Below are 21,825 nucleotides of genomic sequence, written 5' to 3'. Positions count from 1 at the left end.
TAAAACAATAATCTGAACTCTGCAGACTGCAGTCCGCATTGTTTATGCAAATGTCAAATAGATTGAATAAACATAACCAATAATAAAATTATTTAAATTAAAACCATAAAATATATGCGCAAATGTATATTAACAATTTTATATTTGTATAGGCGTGTAGCAGGTAATGCAATTAGTATTGAACCATTACGAATATTACGATAAAATTGATAACAAGAATGTATACATAATTATCAGATCATTAAAGTCTTATAGCAATTTAAATCGACAATTATTATTATTCATAACAAAAATGATTTTTGAAAAAATTGGGCATTATCTAGACATGATGTTAAGGACGTTTTTTCAAATATTTATGTAAATAAACCAAAATTTAAAAAATTATGGAACCTTTTGATAAATCGGTGACGAATAATTTTGGATTGTTTTTAAAGTGTTATTATTTAATAATAATTATGGTTGATTTATTTAGATTGTATAGTCACATATCCCATATTCATTTAATTTAACCAACTAAACTATTTACCTGTTTAAATTTAGCAACTACAATTAATTGTCGAGTTATAACATGTGTTACCTGTATTTTTGATTGAAGTAATCGCAATTTGAATTAAGGCAACCAGTAATTTTTTCCGTGGACGTACATAAAAACTAATAGTATAAATTAACTTACGAGTTAGGACACAAAGAAAATAAGTATTTTAAAAATGTACTCGTTAAATAAGTAAAGAAATAACGATCAAAAACATCTTTCCATGAAATGATTTATTTTACTATTGAGTATTTTATCTTAAAATACCATCTAACAGTAAAAACATAATTATATTCTAATATTCTAATGGTACAGCATGTAATAACACTAATAACTAATAAGTCTAGGTACAAATTCAATTTTTTAATTTTTTCAATATTATAATAAAATAATATGTTTTTATATCTTTTTTTTGAATGAAATGGTCAAAAAATAGTTTTTACACGTAAGTGTATAAATATAATAATCAAGCTATATGAACGTCTTATTTTCGATAAATAAATCAAATCAATATCAAAATGTGTTCAATGACTAACTTGTGTATTTGTTTTTTTTTTTATTATTATTTAAGATATTATTAAAATCTACACAAGGTTTTGTTTAATAATCAATTTTTATAATATGATTAAAATAGCAGCAATGAGAGATAGATAAGCACTCTAGTAGTGCCAACCGGTTGGTTGATTTATTAGGACTAGAATAAGTTTCTAAACCGGCATATTTTTAGTCCTTAGTAATGAATTTTAAGGACAACGTGAGAGAAAAAATGTTTGAAGCAATATTTTTGATAACTTTGATATAAACTAAAATTATACAAAAAAAATTGGTTTATACGAAAACTAAATGACGGAAATTTCAAAAAGTAGATACAATTTTTTTTACAGATTTTCTTCCAAACATGATAATAGTAATAAATACTCTTACTCGTATTTATCAAGATATTTTTAAAAATAAAAATAATAGTCTATATAAAAATGTTGTTTCATACTACAATTTATAACTATTGATATATGTATAAATTAAAAAAAAATATTGTAATTTACAAAAAATACTTAGCCATTGCCTATTACTGACAGCATTACTGGCATATAATGTAATATCAATGTTGTACAATAACATACAGGGACAATTTGGATGTTGATCTACGTAAGGCAGATGCACATTAAACTGGTTTGCGGCATTGTTGGCATTCACATACGACGATGTATGTGCAGTGGGAGGTATAAATTGAATATATATATATATATTTAGTATATAAAGGTACCTTGGCGCGGAGCCGATTTACAGGTAAAACGCATATATTTATTTAGGAATGAAATATGTGAACTACACAGGTATTCTTCATCCATTGTACTTCCGTGTATATACATCTATACAGTAAACACATTGAAAGGCCAGAAATCGAAGTTAAATTCACTACGGTTTTTATTTAATATTATTATATACATAACATTAATCGTAATTTCCACCTTTAAACGTATACAAATGCTTTATCGACAGTGGAGCGTTCAAAATGATTTCCCCGGTCAGTGCGTAACGATTTTTGAAACCGCCACCCACAAAGCGTGCGAATAAACGCGTCACACGAAATGCAAAATGTTTAGACACTTTTGTGTGGTTTGAGGCACATGTGTACACTGTCATATGTGTACAATAGTAACTTCATACGATGTACACAACGTTTATGAACCGTAAGTAATAAATAAAATTAACAATATAACTTTAAAAAATATCAGAATAAATTTAAATATAATAATAATATACTATGCTTATTAAAAATTTCAGATATGATGGTTTTGGTTTTTACGTAACTTTTTTTTTTTACAAAATGAAATAAAAACAAATTATTTATAACATTAAATAAACTCAAGAAACAATTTGAATATAATAATATCTTAAACGAAATCTATAGTTATGTCAATTTAAATATCCTATTATATTTTGTCTTAATTAGTAATTAAAATTTTCGATAAGATCAAATAAATTGAATATAGCTATAAATATTTACTATTTGCTATTCAATTAGTTTATTCTGTGAGTTTAATAGAATGTGCTTCATTTTTCGTGGTATTTAAATATAAGCATTTATTTCTATGTTTCAATATGATGTAAAGTTTTCACAATTTTATGTACAAAAGTAAGTGTCAAGTGTAAGCTATAAATGATTTTCATTCTAATAAAAAAAAAAAATATTGATTATAGCTTGACCAGCAATAATAAAATTAGTAAATTAATAATTGAAAACATAAATATTTTCATTCTCTCAATATTATATATTTTTCTGTTATAATAATGGTACCTACCACCAAGTCGAACTAAACACATGCTCAACCTTTAAGGCAGTTGCCATACGCCTATATACCGTTAAAACAACCCTCGGGGTTGCCAACTGTTGATTTTTACACACAATTAAAGTTATTGTACTTCGATTTAATCAGCTATAAATTCTAAATAGTTTTAGATGAATTGACTTTTCGTGGAGATTTTACATTAATATGTAAGATATACTGTCTACTGTAAATTAGTATTTGAATAAGACTTAAGTTTTATTCGTCTTAAACGTAAACTATGATAAGATTTTGTATAAAAAAAAAATTGTATTTAAACAAAAACGAATTCAACTAAAGAAACAGGTCTGACCGATTTTTCACCGATACACAGATATGAACGCCGGAAAACAATATCGCGTGTCATACGGAAACCACATCCGGACATTCACCGGCCATCCTGGCTGCCCTGTTTCCGTCGAATACCATCACACACATTTCTCATGATTCCCAGTAAGGGTGTTCTTTCCCGTGTGTGGAATTATGGGAGACGACTAAACAGATTTTGTTAGTATCGTGAGACATCTTACAATTATTTTAAATGCATTATGTTATTATTGCATATAATACTGACATCAGAATATCATTTTACTTTTATAGTGAAAATACTATGATTTTTTTTCTCTAATTTTTTTGCATGGTACCTATTAATTATAAATATAATAGACATTTAGCATTGACGCATCGAAGCATAATTTTTAAATTAATCAAAATAAGTTGTTAGAACTTAAACATGAACATGTGGACTCTAGTTTTATATAACAGTATAAAATGCAAGGCAAAAAAACTCCCGTGTCTACAACTATATTCAAACGACAAAGGTAACTTAAAAAAAATATAGTTGAATATAAATTAATGAAAACATAATTGAATTGATCGGTTTAATTGTAAAGAATTAACTAGTCATAATGATTTTAAAAATAAATTTTGAAATAATAACAATGATTTAAGTATAAAATAAAATGTTTTACTATTTCCTAAATGTTTAATTTTTACTTAATTTTTATTTTTTTAATAAATAAATAGAAAACTGATTAGGCTTTTTCACAGAATTTGGATGTTAAAAATTCTTATTTATTATTTTTCTATTTAATATAATATATTTTTCCAATTATCCTTCTTTAGATTATTTTTATACTAAAAATTATTCTCGAGTTAATTATGCATTGAGTTTTTAACATATCAAAATTAATTTATACTAATAAGTAATCATTTTTTCAAAATGCTGAATATCATGATGGTTGGTTAGGTATTTTTACATAAATAGATACTATATTTACGCAACCAGTATTATTATTATATATTTAACTACTCAGCCCATGATATACAATAAAGGTACATATTTAAGCAATAAATTCTATAGAATACAACGAATATATCGAACCACCTAATCACGAAAATGTAAAAGTAATTAGAATAGTAATTAGTATTTTTTGTAGAATTGAATAATTGTATTTATAAAATATCTTTATGCTGTAAGTTTTTTATTTAACTATTTACAACAATATATTATTATATAATTGTATCTATTTTGATGTTTTATGAATATTTTATGAAACTATAATAAATAATAACCATAGAACTTATACTAGTATATTATATACTATGATAAAACTTTTTGAATATTTTATTTAAAAAACACGAGATAAAAAAATAATAACATAAAAAATATAGACATTGTGGAATAAGCTAACCATATAAATTATAGGCACTGTTAAATAATGTATTTGTTATTCACAAAATATGTATCAATATAATACCATACATTAATAATAAGTAATAACTGTAAAATTACTTTAAAAAAAAGTAAATAAATACAAAATATAGAGTTTAATTGGCAACATCTAACCTCTTTATCCTTTTCGGCTTACTTTAAATTAAATAATATTTAGATTTCAAAAATATTTATAACATATTAAAATAATCAACTGGTAGTTTTTTCAAAATCATTTAAGTAGTTTATTTTTTTTTTTAATTATGGTTTTCTTTTCAAATTAAATTTTTAATCAAATTTATGATTTTAGAATTAAGTGATTATTAATTTTTATAGTGTACAATACAAAATAACTAAGATCCAATAAATAAATTAAATTATATTGAATAGTTTTTTCATGAATATATTTTAATTTTTAATATTAATTTTAATGCAAATATTTAATCCCATATAAATAATAATTAACTTATTAACTATAATGCTAAATATTATGTGTTATAATATGTAATTAAATTTCTTATCTGTGATCATTTTTTATTAATGTGTTTTGTAACCTCGATTATAGAATATGCTATTTCATTGTTAACCGATATAATATTAATAACTGATAGGATTTAGGCGTTTATTGTAGGCAATTTTCATACACATATGTAGGATACCGGAAAATAAAAACCGTTGAAAATTACCAATCAAAATGACACATCAGGAACATATGGTCATGTGTGCAGCAAGGGTGACCGCAAAGTTACATCCTGTATAGGTTGTTAGCACGTGAATACAATTATTAATTTATATTCGTCGGACTTAGAAATATACTAAACACTTCCATTAAAGAAAAGTTTTTTTTTCATTTTAAAACAAATTTTACCATACTTGGTCATCATGACAGAACAATGTTTTAAATAATTTAATTAAGCAAATACTTATCGGTTATCTTAACAACCTATGATTTACTGGTAACATAATTCGTTTATTATGGTTATACAAGTTAACATTGTGTTATACTTTATATTATTTTAAGACAATTTGCCATAGTTTTTTTTTTTTTTAATAGAATCATAACAAATGCGTATTAAAATTTTTAAATAAATATTGTTGAAGATATAATAGTACAATACAGCATAAAAAACTTATTTTACTAGGAATTCAATTGTTTGTAAGTACAAAGAAAGCCTACCAAAAATATACTATGTTAAAATCTATATTCATATATTGGAATGATATTGATAAACAATTGAGTATCACTTATTTATAAGTAATTAATTCGAATCTAAATAGTAAATATATTTTAACTTATAAAAAATAATGAAGTTGGATCGAAACTTGTTTAAGTTACACTAGTGTATAATAATTATGGTATATTAGGGATTTTTTTATTAAAAAGCCTCTAACATACAATTATGATATATTGAGGAATGAGGATATCACAGAAATTTTTCATATTTCTCATAAATCATTACAAATGATTTTAAACTTTGGATACATTTTACCGATGCTATTCGTTTGATTAACATTTCATAGGTTATTAATATTTTTTGATACGTTGATAATAGTTTGGTTATTATTTTCGAAGAAATTGTTTTTAGATTGTTGCTTATAATTGTATTATCGATTGTCGACAAAGACAAAATTCGATTAAAAATATAATATAGGTACCTATCTAGAATTGCATTTAATTGTTTTTTTTTTTTTGCATTTGAAGTTTAAACACAGAATAATAATAAGTACCTACTATAAATAATAAAATTATATAAAATAACAAATATACTTATTACTTACCTAACCTTGGAATAAACTTATTTCAAATATTTTTAAGTAGAAAACCATACATTATCTGTTTCACTATTTGTATTTTGCAAGCCATTAACAACGCACAAATAAATAAATAAATTATAAACACTTCACTTTGAAAACACGAATCAACATTTTCTATACCACTACATTTTATATGGGTTAAGTGGCAGAGAATAATACACATACTTAATAAATATAATATCCTGTTACCGTACGACAATGGCTTATACGTTATATATTATAATCAAATATTGACATCACCGAATCAATTATGTAGTTTAATTATAATATTCTATTTCATAATATAAAATTGAATTTGATTTAATTTATTTTGATGGATAACTACGGGTTTATTATGATTTTAAAAACGATACAACAAATATCTACTAGATATATACATTAAATCTAGTAGTGTTAAATAAAGAAGATAAAGAATGGCTGAGATTGGAGTGATCGAAGTATATTCTGCAGTAATTGTCTTTTACAAAATATATCGATACGAACATAGTTAATCGATATGAAAAATTATAAGCAAAGAAAAATAGAGTACATCGAGTAATTATTTTTTCATTTACAACTGGAATAAAATAACTAATAAAACTGATCATGGACTATAATAATTATACTAAATATACCATAGACCTACGACTGAGTATAAGGTATTAAGTTCTATGAAATATACTTGGGTATTTTGTAGTATTACGTCCATGAGATTTGAAAGAAAAAATGGCGGGATATTCCACATCACTACTTGCAAGTATATGAGTTACGACCACAACCATGGTTACTAATACTTTTTAAATCCACGACATTAGATATCGCTATTTGCTATCACGCCGATAATCACACGACAACATAATTTAAGATAGCACTATAATAAATTATGATAGCGGGGAATTTTCAAAAAAAAAACTCGTCGTCATACTTTTTTAGTGTAACCATATTTTATAATGATTCTGTAGTTAAAATGGATAAAACCGCCGTATTCAAAGCATACGTTAAAACCATCAAAACGAGAAACAGAGCATTCGGGTCCCCAGCACCGCCACAAGTGGATATTCTGAAGCAGCGTAAACCACGTAGAGACGAATTTTCTCGTAGGGCCAAAGAAATTGTCAACGATCTAATCAAGTTGACAGACTTTTTGAACCGTCACTTTAAGGACTATATCGATGTCCAGGCTTTTAACCAGCAAACTTCGTTAACGGACGCAGACCGTGACAAAATCGACATCGGTGCTCAGCATATTATCAAAACATGCAGTCAACAGTTGGTCCTGCTAAAAAAGAGTTTGACCGGTGATGGTAGTCAAATCGATGATCATAGACGGCAGATCATACGTTATGTTGAATGGCGGCAAAAATCTGTCACCAAATTGTTTGCCGAGATTAAAGCAACACGAGCGCAAAGGTGTCTAGAGTATGAAAATGTTTCAAAGTTGAGCAACTTGACTCACGGTTTTGAACCCCCAAAAGAAACCAATAACGCAAACTTTGTTGATTATGAAGCAGCTGATCGACAATATGCCGCTCAACAAGATGATGAATTATCACCAGAAGAATTGCAAATGTTTGAAGCCGAAAATATAGAAATGTACAACGAATTAAATCAATTATCAAATGAAGTAAGTACTATACCCCTTTCACGAAAAATCTATGCATTTGTATAAATTAACTATGTGTGCTTAAAAACGAATATATAATCATACATTGATCAGTTTTAAAACAAATCTATAAAAATGTATAGGTTTTCTGTTAACCTCCTATGAACCTAGATGCAAAGGAAACAAATTGAAATAGTTATAAAATAAATTTCAAACAAATTGTTTTTTTTTTGTATAGATAAGGATTGATGTACACAGTCATATACTCGTATGGTTAAGGTTTATACGTGCTAATTAAATTAATTTAGTTTACATAATTTTATGAAACTAACCACATATTTGTGTACATGTGTTGAGATACCTTCTTCTAAAATCAATTTATCAGGCAGAACTGAATGTAGTATAGATTTACACACACATTTGTGCAGACTAGTTGTAAAACATATCAAAACAAAAATTAACACTATCATTAAAGGGATATTAAGGAATTAGATTATTTCATTTGCTGTCTTTTTTTTAGGTAAGAAATATAGAGTCTAAGGCTGTACGAATTGCTGAATTGCAAGAATTGTTTACTGAAAAAATACTGGAACAAGATCAGGATCTTGAGAGAATTGACACAATTGCAGTGAATACCACTGAGAACATTGTTGATGCTAATACTGAAATCAGATCAGCTATACAAACCAATGCTGGTCTTAGAGTATATATATTATTTTTTATATTAGTACTTTCATTTACCTTACTATTTTTAGATTGGTACAATGATTAAATGTGATGAAATATTTTACCAAAACCAAAAATTACTAATATGTTCAAAATATTGGTATTGTAGAACAAGTAATAATTTGTTTTGGAAGAGGTGAACTTATTGTGATTATTTTATATAACTTTGATTAATAATTTATTAAGTTTAATATATTGATATTATTTATTCATTTACTGCTGTTTTGATTTCTCATGAAACATTTATGATTTTGTTTTAATTTAATTGAAGTAAATAAAATATATTATTATAAATTACAACCAATGACTCAATTTGTATACAAATATTTTATATCATATATCATGAAATTATTTTTAAAAAACAATTTATACTACATAAAAGAAAAAAAGGAATAAATGTATAATAATAAAAAAGCAAGTGTTAGATAAAAAGGAAGATATTTAAAGAATTCAATATTTTGTAAATAGTGAAACTCCTGTGTTATATAATTTTGATTTATTTAAATGTAAATTATTCAATAGATGTGTATTATACATTTATGCATAACAAGAAAGTTTATGTTGATGGTATAATATGACCATAGTTTTATTTAATGTATATTTTCAGCTTCTTCAAAATATTTATCAAACGCTAAAAACTAAACAATATTTAACTAAGTTATTTCAATGTATCAATCCTAAGCAAACATTAAAAACACTAGCTACATGAATTATAATTTATATTGTAAAATATTTTATTAATACCAATCTTCAGATATGGATTGTGTCAACAGGCAATTCGGAAAATAGATGGATTGCATATTTATGAGCTAACAAAGGCTACATACACTTTCTGATACAGCAATGACTAGTATTAAACCCTTTTTTGATCTTGAAAAAAATATTTGTTTATTTTAAGTAGATAAAAATATTAAGTCCGTTTCTATCTCATCCAAGAGTAATTGCTATTGATTATGATTGAGATCTGATTTTAGACTTAGAACATATTATTCTGATATTATTAAATTTTGGTTTTAATGTATTGATAAATACTGATTGTTTTATTACATTAATTATGATTTAACTAGTCATAAAATGTGATTGAAAACAATATAATAGTATAAAATTATACTTCAACTTTTTCAAAATACACCACTCAATATAATTCATTGAAATATAATAATAAATGGTCACTTAGAACTTGATGAAATAATCAAAAAAAAAAAAGACAAACCATTTGTTTTGCTATTTACTCTAGATTTCATTGAACAATTTGCAAAATAGCGTGAATTATAAAAATGCAAAAATTAATACAAATTTTTAATTTTACTTTATTTAGTTACATGTAACACTTAGAACTTACAATCTCAAGTTCATAAGTTTTTCGATTTTTAATATATTTTTTAATTGAACTAACTATATACAAACATATTGATTGTGTTAAATTATTTTCTAAAAAAAAAAAAAAAAAAATGTTTCTTTATTATATCATTGATTATAAACACTAGTATTTATAATCAATGACAATAGATATACACAAATATATAATAAATCATGACATAATTAAGAGCATTCTGCATTATATAAAAACAATTCAGTTGTGAAAAAAGTAATAAAAGTAAAATAATAAAGAAGAAAAAAGTTGCAATAAGACAATGCATTAGTAGATTGAAAAGGAAAAGGCCCAATTTGTTGTATATTCGAAGGAACTTTAGATTTTTAAATGCCAAACAAAAATCAAATGGCAAAACGCTCAATGTATGCAAGTAGTTGAAATACTGATGAGTACAAAGGAGGAATTTTTAAACGCTACACATTATCATTTTGAACCTCAGTCGTAACTCAATAAAAAAATATATGTAATATATATTATGCACACATGTATAAATAAATATACACATAAATATAAAACAAAAATTATAAGACTGACAATAACTCAAAAATAATTATTTTTGATTGATTTCATATAAATTATAACCCATACATGAATAATAAATATTTGAAATTGTGTTAATGCTCATAACTGAGATTAAGTACTTAATCCACTGATGGTTTGAAGCACAGTAAATATTGTAACATTCAGTGCATGAAAGCTAAAGTCATTTAGGGTTGAGAGATGTTAAATGTATTCGTTAGGGTTTGTATTTTACCAAAGGTATATTTTTTGTTTGTAAACATTTGTCACACACCCACTCAGCGTATACTTCGGCTGTAAGTAGCTGGAATGCAGGTTCCATCAAACCTGTACAAACCCTGAAAATATTTACATTACATTAATATCATATAAACGATTTAATTTAGTATATAAATACCTAAACAATAAGAGTGAAACACAATAAAATCAATACATTTTACATAGCGCATAAATGAATGTATAGCATAATAAGTTATAACAAAATTTTTATAACTTGGTTTTGTTTCTATAATTTTCAACAAGTTGTTTTTCATAACCAGTATAACCATATTATTAATTTTCTTAATTACTTAAATTATAAATGATTTTAAAATACTAACATTACTAGGAGGTTGTAATAGTTTATTAAAACATTTTGGTTATAAGGTAAATGGACATGGTACAATATTGAATAAAATACAAGTTTAATGTTGTGTGTGAATACCTAATAAGATGTATAGTTAAATTGATTTTAATCTAGAGACAAAATTACAAAAATGCCATATTTAAAAAATCTAATTCATTAAATGTTATTTAGACACATTTTTAAGAATTAAAATCAAAACCTTCTGAAAGTTGTAATTATAATAAAGAGCAATTATAAGTCTAAAAAATCTGTTCAAAAACATTTTTTTTCAATATCATGGGATCAATATTGTTTATAATTTAATATTAAAAACAATATCAATATATTAAAATAAATATTTTTAGTTAACAAAATCTTGTTGTACATAACTGTTGCATAGAATTATAATAAATATATTTAATAATTACCTATGAAACCAAAAATTACAACCAGATTCACATAGAACTGCTTGATCATTATCATGCACTTCTTTATGACAGTTACCACAAGGATAAATTGGTGGGGCATTTGGATTTTGTGGATTAAACACCATTGGTTGATCATGAGGGTATATCTGAAAGTTTAACATTAAAAATTATTATGCACCAGATTCTAAACAACTAAATTTTTTAAATAATTGTTATATTTTATTGTACCTTTCCAGCTGACACTGGCATTGGTTTAGAATTAGGTCCAGGCCCATATCCACCTGGTTGTTGACTATTGGGTATTTGTGAATGATGCATCATAGGGGACATAAGTCTATGTTGTTCAGAAGGTTGAGGTGGACCCCGCATCATCTGGGGACAGGGCATACCTCTTGGACAGTTCATCATATTACTAGGTCCAGGCATACTATTGCACTGCTGATTTGACATTGGTTGCCTACAAGCCATGGAAACAGATGTCATGTTGTTGGACCCTGGACATGGAGGACCACGTACTGGACATCCATTATTGTCTACTGACATATGTGGACTCATATCATTCATGTCTGCTGAACTTACTGGCATATTCATTGACATTGGACTATTTGTTAAAGGTGAAGGGCCTCCTCGACCCATCATCATGGGACTGCCGCCAGGGCCTGAGTTAGGATGACCGTTAAGTGGTGAAGGACCCATTGTCATGGGACTAGACATTGGTGGATGAATGTTCATATTGGTATTTTGAGGTATGGGACTACCCATAGGCGAAGCACAATTTAAAGACGGTTTTACCATGGCAGCACATTCCATAGGGCTGTTGCCACGCATATTTGGCACCATATGTGGACTACCCATGGCAGAAGGACTTCGATTCATAGATAAGGCATGTGGACTATTGCCTGGAGCACCACAACTCATCATAGGGGGTCCACATACCATTGGGTTTCTATGTGGACTACTACCACACGGTCCACCCATTGGGCTTCCCATAGGTGGACCACAATTCATAGGTGAACCACCCATTTGGTGGCAAGGACTACCAGACATCATGGGTCGAGAATTCATCATTTGTCTGTTCATATGATTTGTGTTCATTACTTGTGGTGGCGGCGTGTCATCAAAAGGGTTTGAAGCAACTATAGTATCTCCATAACCTAAAAAAATTAATATCCATGTTATTGATATGAATTTAATATAATAATTTATAATATATTATTATCTACAATGTGTTATTTAAATTTACTAAAATAAACAATAGGAAATAGGATGATAATAGCTTAATAATTCACTTAAGTACAGGATACTCAAACATCGACATAAATTAGTTATTGAGTAAGCGTAATAGTTTTCCATTTTACTTTAAACATAAATAAGATATCTAGAGGTGAACAATTTCGTTTACAGTATTTCAAGAAGTACCTAAAATACAATATACTAATAACTACTAAATGTAATATGTATACATTGTTACCATTAAACAACATTTAATAATATTTAAATTTTAATTTAAGTTATTTTTTGGATATTTCCAATTTATCAGTGGTATACTAATAAGTAATACATTTTAATAACTGTGGTATTTTAAATTGCTAATAAAAGAAATTAAAAATATATAGAATTTTGATATAATTTTTTATTTATTTTTGAGATAAAATTATGAATCTTTATTACAGGTAGAAGCACTTAAGTTTAATTCATGTATTTTTTTGCATTAAAAATAAATAATTAGAATTGTTGTAACTGGGTTTAAACCTTTGATTTTAATATGGTATGAAGATTTTTTATTTCTTTAAATATGTATAGAAATCTAAGATTTATTATTCATTATTATAAGAATATAATAGCATATTTCATATATTAATGCATATTCTTGATGGTATAATATTAGTTGAACATTGTTATCTACAGTTAAAACAGGTTTTCATACAGTAAAACTTTATTAAATTATAATTGTGATATATCTATAATCACATGTATGCTTATTGATATGTTCTTGATAAATTAGATAAATTTTTGATATTTATTTGTTACATAACTACAATGTACAATTAATTAACAATTATAAGTGACCTACTAAACTATGTGACCATGTCACATATAAATTAATACTTTTATCTGATATACAGCAGTACAGTTTTATTTTTAAATTTTTAATCGTTTAATAAATATTTAAAAAGTTATCAATTCAAAACCCAATAAGAAAATAAACTTAACAATATCGTAGAACAGGTGAGATTTTCTCATATACTCATAAATACTACTATATAAATCACAAAATAAATTCTTAAGATCTAAAATAGCAAGAAAATTCTGATTAACAGGTAAACAATAAAAAAAAAAATTGAGAAAAATGATAGAAAACTATTGTTACATTAACAAAAATTTGTAAATAAAATTATTTAAATTGAATGCCTTGAAGTGTAAGATATTTTATAAACTATTCACAAATCACAAACATTCTACTACATTAATTTATTACCAGTCTTATATCTTAATCCAAGAATATTATTTAATATAGATTTACACCTTGTAGATAAATTATTTTTAATTGATTTTATCAATAATAAAATTAACTATTATTTACAGTTTTAACTTAATAATTATTTTTGAGAAGATTTTTAAATTTTTTTATTATTTGTTTGGAATAAAAATATTATACTAAATAAGTATTAAGTAATAAAGATTTATATGATTCATTTTTAATTGAGATTGTATTAAATATTATTTGATTATTCATAAACGTAAAATACTATACAAAACTTTAAAAAATTGGGAATAATATACGTTTCTTTATGTTCAATCGAAATTGTATGGAGGGATTAATTACAATCATGATTTTGTAAGTATATTATTCTTAGTAGATTTATTGATTTAACAAAACATTTATTGCATGAAACAAATTATAAGGAAAGGGATCTGGGAATACATATATGATATCAATTAAATAGCTTTTCAAAAAGATAAAAGAATTCTATGTATATTTTAAGGCCATAGGCGTGCACACAGGTTAGCAGAGATAGCATATGCTGCTCCTAGACTCTCTTTGAGGCTACTGCAGCCAGTAAATTTTGGATAATGAGCTTCGGTAAAATCATATTTTCAAAAATGATATACATCATAGATAAGAAAATTATAAAAAAAATTTATTTTATTTAGTAAAGTATAGATTAATATTTTATGATTATAAAATTTACTAGTATAAAACTAATAGGTCTGTCTACTATAAAAAAATAGCCATAATTTTAAATTGTGAATATTAATATTTATGATCAAGAAATCTGAAAAAAATAGGTTTTTAATGTTATTGTCTAGTGCATCATACATCAATAGGTCACAACACTTGTGAAAAAGATACCCTTAGTGGCTTAGTGCCTTACTGTACACATTTTTAAAAATAACCAATACAATTTTAATTTTGATATCAAATAGTAAAAAAAAGTAAAACTATGGGCTGGTTTTAATAGTGAATTCGAAGAATGAGCCAAATTAATCTCTTGCTGCCCCTAAAACTAGAGGCTGCACACGCTTATGTTTAAGGTGTATATATTTCTTTTATTATATCATTATAAATTAATTCTACCTAACGTTATAATTCATTTTTTTTTTTTTTTTTTTGGTTTAAATGTCTAATATGAAGTATGTAAAGGTATGAGTCTAATGGGAATATATTCTAATGAGTGTATTAGGTAAATTACATGTGTATATGCCTTCACTCCTTACATATTTTTCCCATATGTTCCATGTCTAGTTTCCATACGTAAATTTCTCTTCAAACATCCATAAAAAAATTACCCTTATTGAAAAAAATATTGTTTTTGTTCATTAGTTGAAAGTCAGCATAATAAATACCTAATGTTGGGGGGAATAAATATTGTAACTCTCACTATAATTTAAATATTGCTAAAATATGTTTATTCTATTTTACCAGTTAAAGGTGGTGGAAGTAAATCTTGAGGTGATGGTGGTGGTGGTTGAGGTGCATGATTTGTCACAGTAGCAGCATTAGAAGTACGTCGCTTCTTTTTAGCTGGAGGAGGTGGAGGTGGATCTGGAGTCATCATTGGTGATTTAAACTCATTGCCCATAGGCAACATACTAAAAAATTAAAATAGATAAATATAGATTACAATTTTAAAACAGTTCAAATATTTACTTTTCTACTAGATACTGATTAAATGAATATGTTTTTATTTCCTTTATATACATAATTAGATTATTGATATAAAATATGGAAATTTATATGATTGATTACAACTCACAAGGTACTAGCTTTTAATGTATTATTCAGTACCGAATGAAATTTTACTTGTCTTAACTTTTAACAATAGAAGACACTTAAAACATATATAATAATGGGCAGATTTTATTAAAAATTTAAAAACATTTTAAATTATAATTGACAAAAGTTTTTTGTTTTTTAGTTTTGGAGAATTTTTAATGAAATAAGAATAAATAATTTTTTATGTTAAACACTATAACTTTTGATTAGATGAGGCAAGATGAGATAACACCATTTATAATTTATTTTAAAGTTGTTTATATTTAACTAATAGAACAAACTTAAAAAATTTAAAATAAATAATAGCACATATTAAACAATTTTTAATACCTATTTTTTTTATTACCAATCAGTTTAATAGTTTAAATTTTAAATTTATAATTGCAAGTACCTTATAACATTTTATAAATATTTCAATTTTGATAGTAAATTTACTTTATAAAGCTTCCACAAAAAATGATGTAATTTTTAACACTTGTTATCAATTTAAATAAATATGATAAAATAATAGTAATTTAAAAATTAGTAATTAGGTATCTTTATTCCAAAATACCTAGTTAAGAAAAAAAATTAAACAAAATTTAAATAAAAAATTAAATGTAAATATAATTTAATGTGTATTTAATAATTTGATATTACATTTATCCAGGCATTTTATAGTAAATAATTATATAATATTATATTATTATGATTGATAATAATATTTTATTAACAGTAACTTATTAGTTATAGGGTTTATTTCTAAATTAGGTATACCGAAGGTATTTTTATTAAATTATATGATATAAATATAACTAATAGAATAGTAATATTAATATACAAGAGTTGTATTTTGGGAAGCAATAGGGTAATTAATTAATGTTAAAACATTTTTAATTGAATATACCTATAAATGATAGCAAAATTATTAAGGATTATAGAATAGTATTAAAAGAAAATAAGTGTGATTAAAATAATTTATTTATAAGTTAATTTTATTATTTTAAGTACTAGCATATACATTTTGATTATAATATACTGTTGTCTATTGTACAGGATAATAAAAATTAACAATACACAAAATAATATTTTTAACTGTTTTTCATAAAATAAAAAAAACAATACATACGAGCAGGGTCCACCCATTTTATTGAAATCGTCTGGATAACAATGGCCTCTTTGCATATGAGGCGGCATGTCTTGACATTGGTTATAATACGCCATTTGATTACGGCCTCTTGGTAACCTATATGAAACATACCAACATGAATATTACAAGTTTGTACACAGATGCACAAGAGTCGAGAGTAGACGAACAGATGTTCAATAATAAAGAGCAACTTACGTGACGTAAGGGGCCATGCCACCCATGTTGTGGCTCATTGCTAATAGATCGAACTCAGAGTATTGAATGCATCACAGCGATGACTGCAGTCTAAAAACCTGAATATAAAATAAAATAAAAATCAACCAAATAGTAATTAGTAATAGTCAAAACCAACCGATGCAAAACATATACTTACACAATATCTCGCGACATGATAATTGTGCAAGTACATAGCCACACAGATATAAAATATAATCAATCATCTATTTTCAAATTGTGTCCATCGGAGTGAGAACTCGGATAGATTGGGCGATTTAATTACAAAAATTAACAAAACTTGAATACCTACGCCACAAATGAGTACGGAAACGTAGGTGTAAAAAGAACCTGCCTTTTGCGAGATCGTATTTCTACATTTACATAACTCACGGAAATTTTGACGGACGACTCAGTTCTTCTTTTTACACTGGCTGAGGATCGAAGTATGCTGCTGCTGACACTCGCTGTTCTGCCTACGCAGCCATCGGCCGGCAATTATTTCCGTTTACGTTTCGAATGTATTAATGTTGTATATAAAGCGTATAAACGTACGATACGTAAATTATTATTATTATAATACATATACACCGTACACACTACACATACACGTATCTCTCTCTATGTATATAAACTATTATTATTTATACACATATGTATTATAAATTGTATATATACATATTATGTGTGTGCAAGACGACGCGCGCGCACGAACACGCACACACACTCACGTATACTGTCGCACACATGCACGCACGGATATACTCGGCGACGAGGAGTAAAAAAAAAAACAAAATGAAAATGTAATAAAAAAGGCGAACGGTGAGTACTCGACAGCCACAATGGCCGTGCCGGACGTGTTGTTCGACCGCGAAGAAGACGATATTAATAATAATAATACGGCAGTGGCGGCGGCCGGATTCTGTGCGTCCGAAAACGTTGATAGTAAGGATTTCGTAAATCGCGAAAAACGTAAAACGCCGTCGTCGTCTTCAGTTGCGATGATGAGCGAGCGGTTTGGTGGGAGGCGACATAATAATAATAATAATAATAGAAATAATGATAATAATAAAAATAATAATAATAGTTATAATAATAATGTGGAAAAAATGTTTGAGAAAAAAAAACCAAAACAATAATACACACGAAACATGGTGGCGGCGGCGGTGGTGGCCGGGGGTGATCAGACGGAGATGAAACGATAATACGCGTGCATTGTACGGACGAGATACGGCGGCAAGCACGGATCCGCGTACGCGCTATATTTAGTAGTTGGACAAGGACAGTGGCAGACAGGAATGCCGAACGAAAACATCAATCGGCCGACACGATGTCGGTGACGTTGCAAGTGCGGGACGCTTGTAACATCCGTGACGTTGCACGGGACCGCGGTTACCTCGGTCGAAGACCGGCTCGCGGTCACACCAGTCGTTGTAGTATAGGTAGTATAGTAGTTGTTGGTGCGTGTAGCCCACTCGCCCCGCCGCCGCGCCCAGGGTGTATTGATCTCTCAATCGGCGGCGGCAGAGCGCCTTTTCTCCCCACCGTTCCCGCGTCGTCCGCACAGCCATCGACTCTCCGTCGTCGTAGGTCGTAGCACTGTAGCAGGCCACAGCCACACGACCAGATTGCCCGACGGCTGTTCTTTTTTTTTTTTTTTTGTAGAATTATAATGATATTCGTTTTTGTGCTCAACACCGCTGCAGTAATATTCATAATAATATTAAAATATATTGTGTGTTCCAAGTGGTGTATGGCAGTGATATCGGGTGTGGGTTTATATTATTATTCTCCAGCAGTGGCGGTCGCGAACTTAAATATTTTCAGACTCAGGGCCCGAGAAACGAACATTTTTCTACTATCGCCCACCGATTATTACTATATATTACTCCTGCATCACCACCCAAAATCCTAACCCAGCCAACCACAAAAATTCTAAATAAATGGGATTTCGTGTACCTCGCCGTGAATACCTCCCTCCTAATCCTCTTTCCTTTCTGTGGCGGCAATGCTCCCAGACTCGGCTCCTTCCCACGCCATTATATAGGTTATAATGTTTTATTATAGTTGTGTGTGTTAGTGCATAGTGTTTACAGTACCTATGTACCTGTAACCGAATAAAAACTACCCCGACCCGCGAGGTTCGCCGTCTCAGGAGCACGTGTATTATATATATATATATAATACACATATAGCCGTACAGGTGCATACTGTACACCCAAGACGATAAGGTTTTATGTCCGTTGCAGTATACACGAGTTTTAATTTATTTTTGTTCAGTTTAATGGTTTTTCAGCAAATCAGCAATGGTCCCTTTACCCCCACTACCCTCATAATAATTTAGATCAAAAAATTATTGTCGAAAAAAAAACAATAAAACAGGTTATTCGATGACGGTCAACTTGAAAATATATTAAAACGTGAATACTTACACGCCACTGGTATATTGAAATTGAAAATAATTTTAAAAACTAAAAACGTCGGAATTCCATAGATTTTTTTCTGTTAAAATTTTTATTTTAGATTTAATTATAATATGAATCATCAATAATATATATCGACGAAGTATATTTAATTCAACGGTATTATTTAATTTAGAAAAATTATAAACACAAGCATCGTTTATTTAACATAATTTGTGTATTATGTATTTTATTGTTGCATATTTTTCATAAATGTAAATCTACACATCACACAACTTAATATATTAATATTTGTATTAATATACATAATAGTATTTATACAGAAATACTTATTGAAAATTTGTTGAATCTTTGAAAGCGTACCTAAATAAACCACAAAAAACGGTGGTGTAGATTAATTAAAAATAATAATTTAAATGTTTATAGCTGGTTTTAGAACTGTCACTTGGTGGTAGACGGCGGTATATTACATAAAATATTTCGAAGGTGAAAGTGCGGGTGACAATTCCACGGGTACTCAAAACTGTACAATCGGCTCGGGTACAAAAAATACCTTCATTATGTCCCAACACCTGACCACCACGTGTTTTCAAAACTACAAAAAGGTTTTACAAGCCGTCTGGTATTTATGAAATTTTTTTTTACTACAAGCAACCATCGCAATTAAAGATATTCTCAGTTTGGTGCTATAACTTACGTGTAAATATCATAATTATTCATCATTCATTTCAGATGTTTCAATTAATTTACAACGAAACTTTACTACATACCTATACGAACTATATTTACAGTTTATTTTTGAATACTATATTATTTTAGATAGTTAAATATTATTAATATACTTATACATAATTTATTAATGGTAGTATAATCGTGAAGATCAACAAACATAATTTTATTCTCTAAAGAAAAAAACATTGTTGAGTATTTAAACTATTTTATCCATTATTGTCCTTTTAATTAAAGTCTATTAATACGATAAGTTCAAGTAAAATTTCCTATTTACTCAAAAGTCAAAATTACCTGGTAAAAATATCATTCATTCATTTTATGTAACACAGTTCATTTTAATATGTACCCTAAGCATTATATATATAATTTATACATTCTGAATAGTTAATTGAATTCATACAGTGTTTTAATATTAAATTTAAATTTATCAAAATTTTATTTTTTATAAATATGATTCGTCAAGATTTCGAGGTTATTAGATTTAGTAAGAAGTCGTAAACAGTTTATTTGTGAATGTTGAATAATTTATTCAAATTTTAAAGGGCATAGTGTAATACCTGTTATCTTATAATATGCACAACATTGCATTAAATCCGGCACAAATATACAATAAATGATATACGCGATTTAGATATAAAAATATATAAATCCTTTAATTATTGGCGATTTGAGTTATTATTAATAGATTATAAAATTATAGTATATACCTATAAATTATACTTTATTAACATAATAATTATTTATTACAGTTTTAAATTGTAATCTAAATTATGTAACTAATCACTAGCCAATAGGTTAAGATATAGGGTATATAATATAAAGAATACCTATTTTAAATTCTAAGCAAAGCAACAAATATACGCATGTATTGATTTTATAATAATGTGTGTTTTTATTTATTTATTTATTTATTTTATCTGACATTACCTTTTAGTAAAAATACTTCGGTTTTCAATAATGGGAGTGGTTTTTGGTAGAAAATTGGATCTAGTTGGTAGTTACTAGTTAATGATAGAAATTAAAAATGTTTAGTACTTATTTTTATAATCAAGAAAAATAAACAAAAATAAGAAAAAACGAGAATTTTCACGCAAATCCAATTTTCAACAAAATTTATTTTGTTTGTTTTTTGGTATAACTCAAAAATAGATTTTTGTAGATACTTGACATTTTCATCAAATTGTTTTAATTCTATTAACGGTAAAAATGTTATTTCAACTATCTTCTATAACCGTCAAATATTTTTAAGCAAATTATTTTTTGGGTTGAAATGCTTGAAAATTTAATACAAAGCTCCTTATAATATATTTATTATTTCTCAATTAAAATATATCAAAAATCTATAGTTACAATAATTGATTTTTATATATTTTTAAACTTAGGGTTTTTATAAAATAAATTGAAATCTCAAAAGTGTATAAATTATT

At 26.9% G+C, this 21,825-nt stretch overlaps 2 protein-coding genes across 4 annotated transcripts; one reads left to right on the top strand and one right to left on the bottom strand.

The window, feature by feature from the left end:
• The first annotated feature begins 6,990 nt into the window (after window positions 1–6,990).
• On the top strand, window positions 6,991–8,822 carry LOC112598940 (syntaxin-18). Its single transcript, XM_025345608.1, has 2 exons — window positions 6,991–7,991; window positions 8,491–8,822. The coding sequence occupies exons 1-2, from the start codon at window positions 7,251–7,253 to the stop codon at window positions 8,740–8,742; spliced, it is 993 nt and encodes a 330-aa protein (XP_025201393.1). The 5' UTR covers window positions 6,991–7,250; the 3' UTR covers window positions 8,743–8,822.
• Window positions 8,823–10,606: 1,784 nt separating this feature from the next.
• On the bottom strand, window positions 10,607–18,345 carry LOC112598994 (protein pygopus-like). 3 transcript variants are annotated; one of them, XM_025345687.1, is made up of 7 exons: window positions 17,404–18,345; window positions 17,226–17,323; window positions 17,010–17,126; window positions 15,548–15,717; window positions 11,851–12,776; window positions 11,623–11,768; window positions 10,607–10,928 (listed from the first exon to the last, which is right to left on the bottom strand). In XM_025345687.1, the coding sequence occupies exons 2-7, from the start codon at window positions 17,261–17,263 to the stop codon at window positions 10,808–10,810; spliced, it is 1,518 nt and encodes a 505-aa protein (XP_025201472.1). In that variant the 5' UTR covers window positions 17,264–17,323; window positions 17,404–18,345; the 3' UTR covers window positions 10,607–10,807. The 3 variants fall into 3 exon arrangements, with proteins under 3 accessions (XP_025201472.1, XP_025201473.1, XP_025201471.1); XM_025345688.1 differs by having other exon boundaries at window positions 17,557–18,345; XM_025345686.1 differs by having other exon boundaries at window positions 17,637–18,344.
• Window positions 18,346–21,825: the final 3,480 nt, after the last annotated feature.

Source organism: Melanaphis sacchari, unplaced genomic scaffold, assembly GCF_002803265.2.
Source record: "Melanaphis sacchari strain LSU unplaced genomic scaffold, SCAv2.0 Contig4_pilon_pilon, whole genome shotgun sequence".
Lineage (NCBI taxonomy): Eukaryota > Metazoa > Arthropoda > Insecta > Hemiptera > Aphididae > Melanaphis > Melanaphis sacchari.
The sequence above is the reverse complement of the archived record's forward strand: the minus strand, read 5'-3'. Positions and strand labels throughout refer to the sequence as shown.

Bases quoted from the DNA above. Each gene is read 5' to 3' on its own strand.
- LOC112598940 (XM_025345608.1), top strand. From the start codon at position 7,251: ATGATAGCGGGGAATTTTCAAAAAAAAAACTCGTCGTCATACTTTTTT. The intron at 7,992-8,490 runs GTAAGTACTATA...TCTTTTTTTTAG, and splicing joins TAAATCAATTATCAAATGAA to GTAAGAAATATAGAGTCTAA.
- LOC112598994 (XM_025345687.1), bottom strand. From the start codon at position 17,263: ATGAGCCACAACATGGGTGGCATGGCCCCTTACGTCAC. The intron at 17,127-17,225 runs GTAAGTTGCTCT...TGTTTCATATAG, and splicing joins GGCATGGCCCCTTACGTCAC to GTTACCAAGAGGCCGTAATC. The intron at 15,718-17,009 runs GTATGTATTGTT...TTAATTTTTTAG, and splicing joins AAAATGGGTGGACCCTGCTC to TATGTTGCCTATGGGCAATG.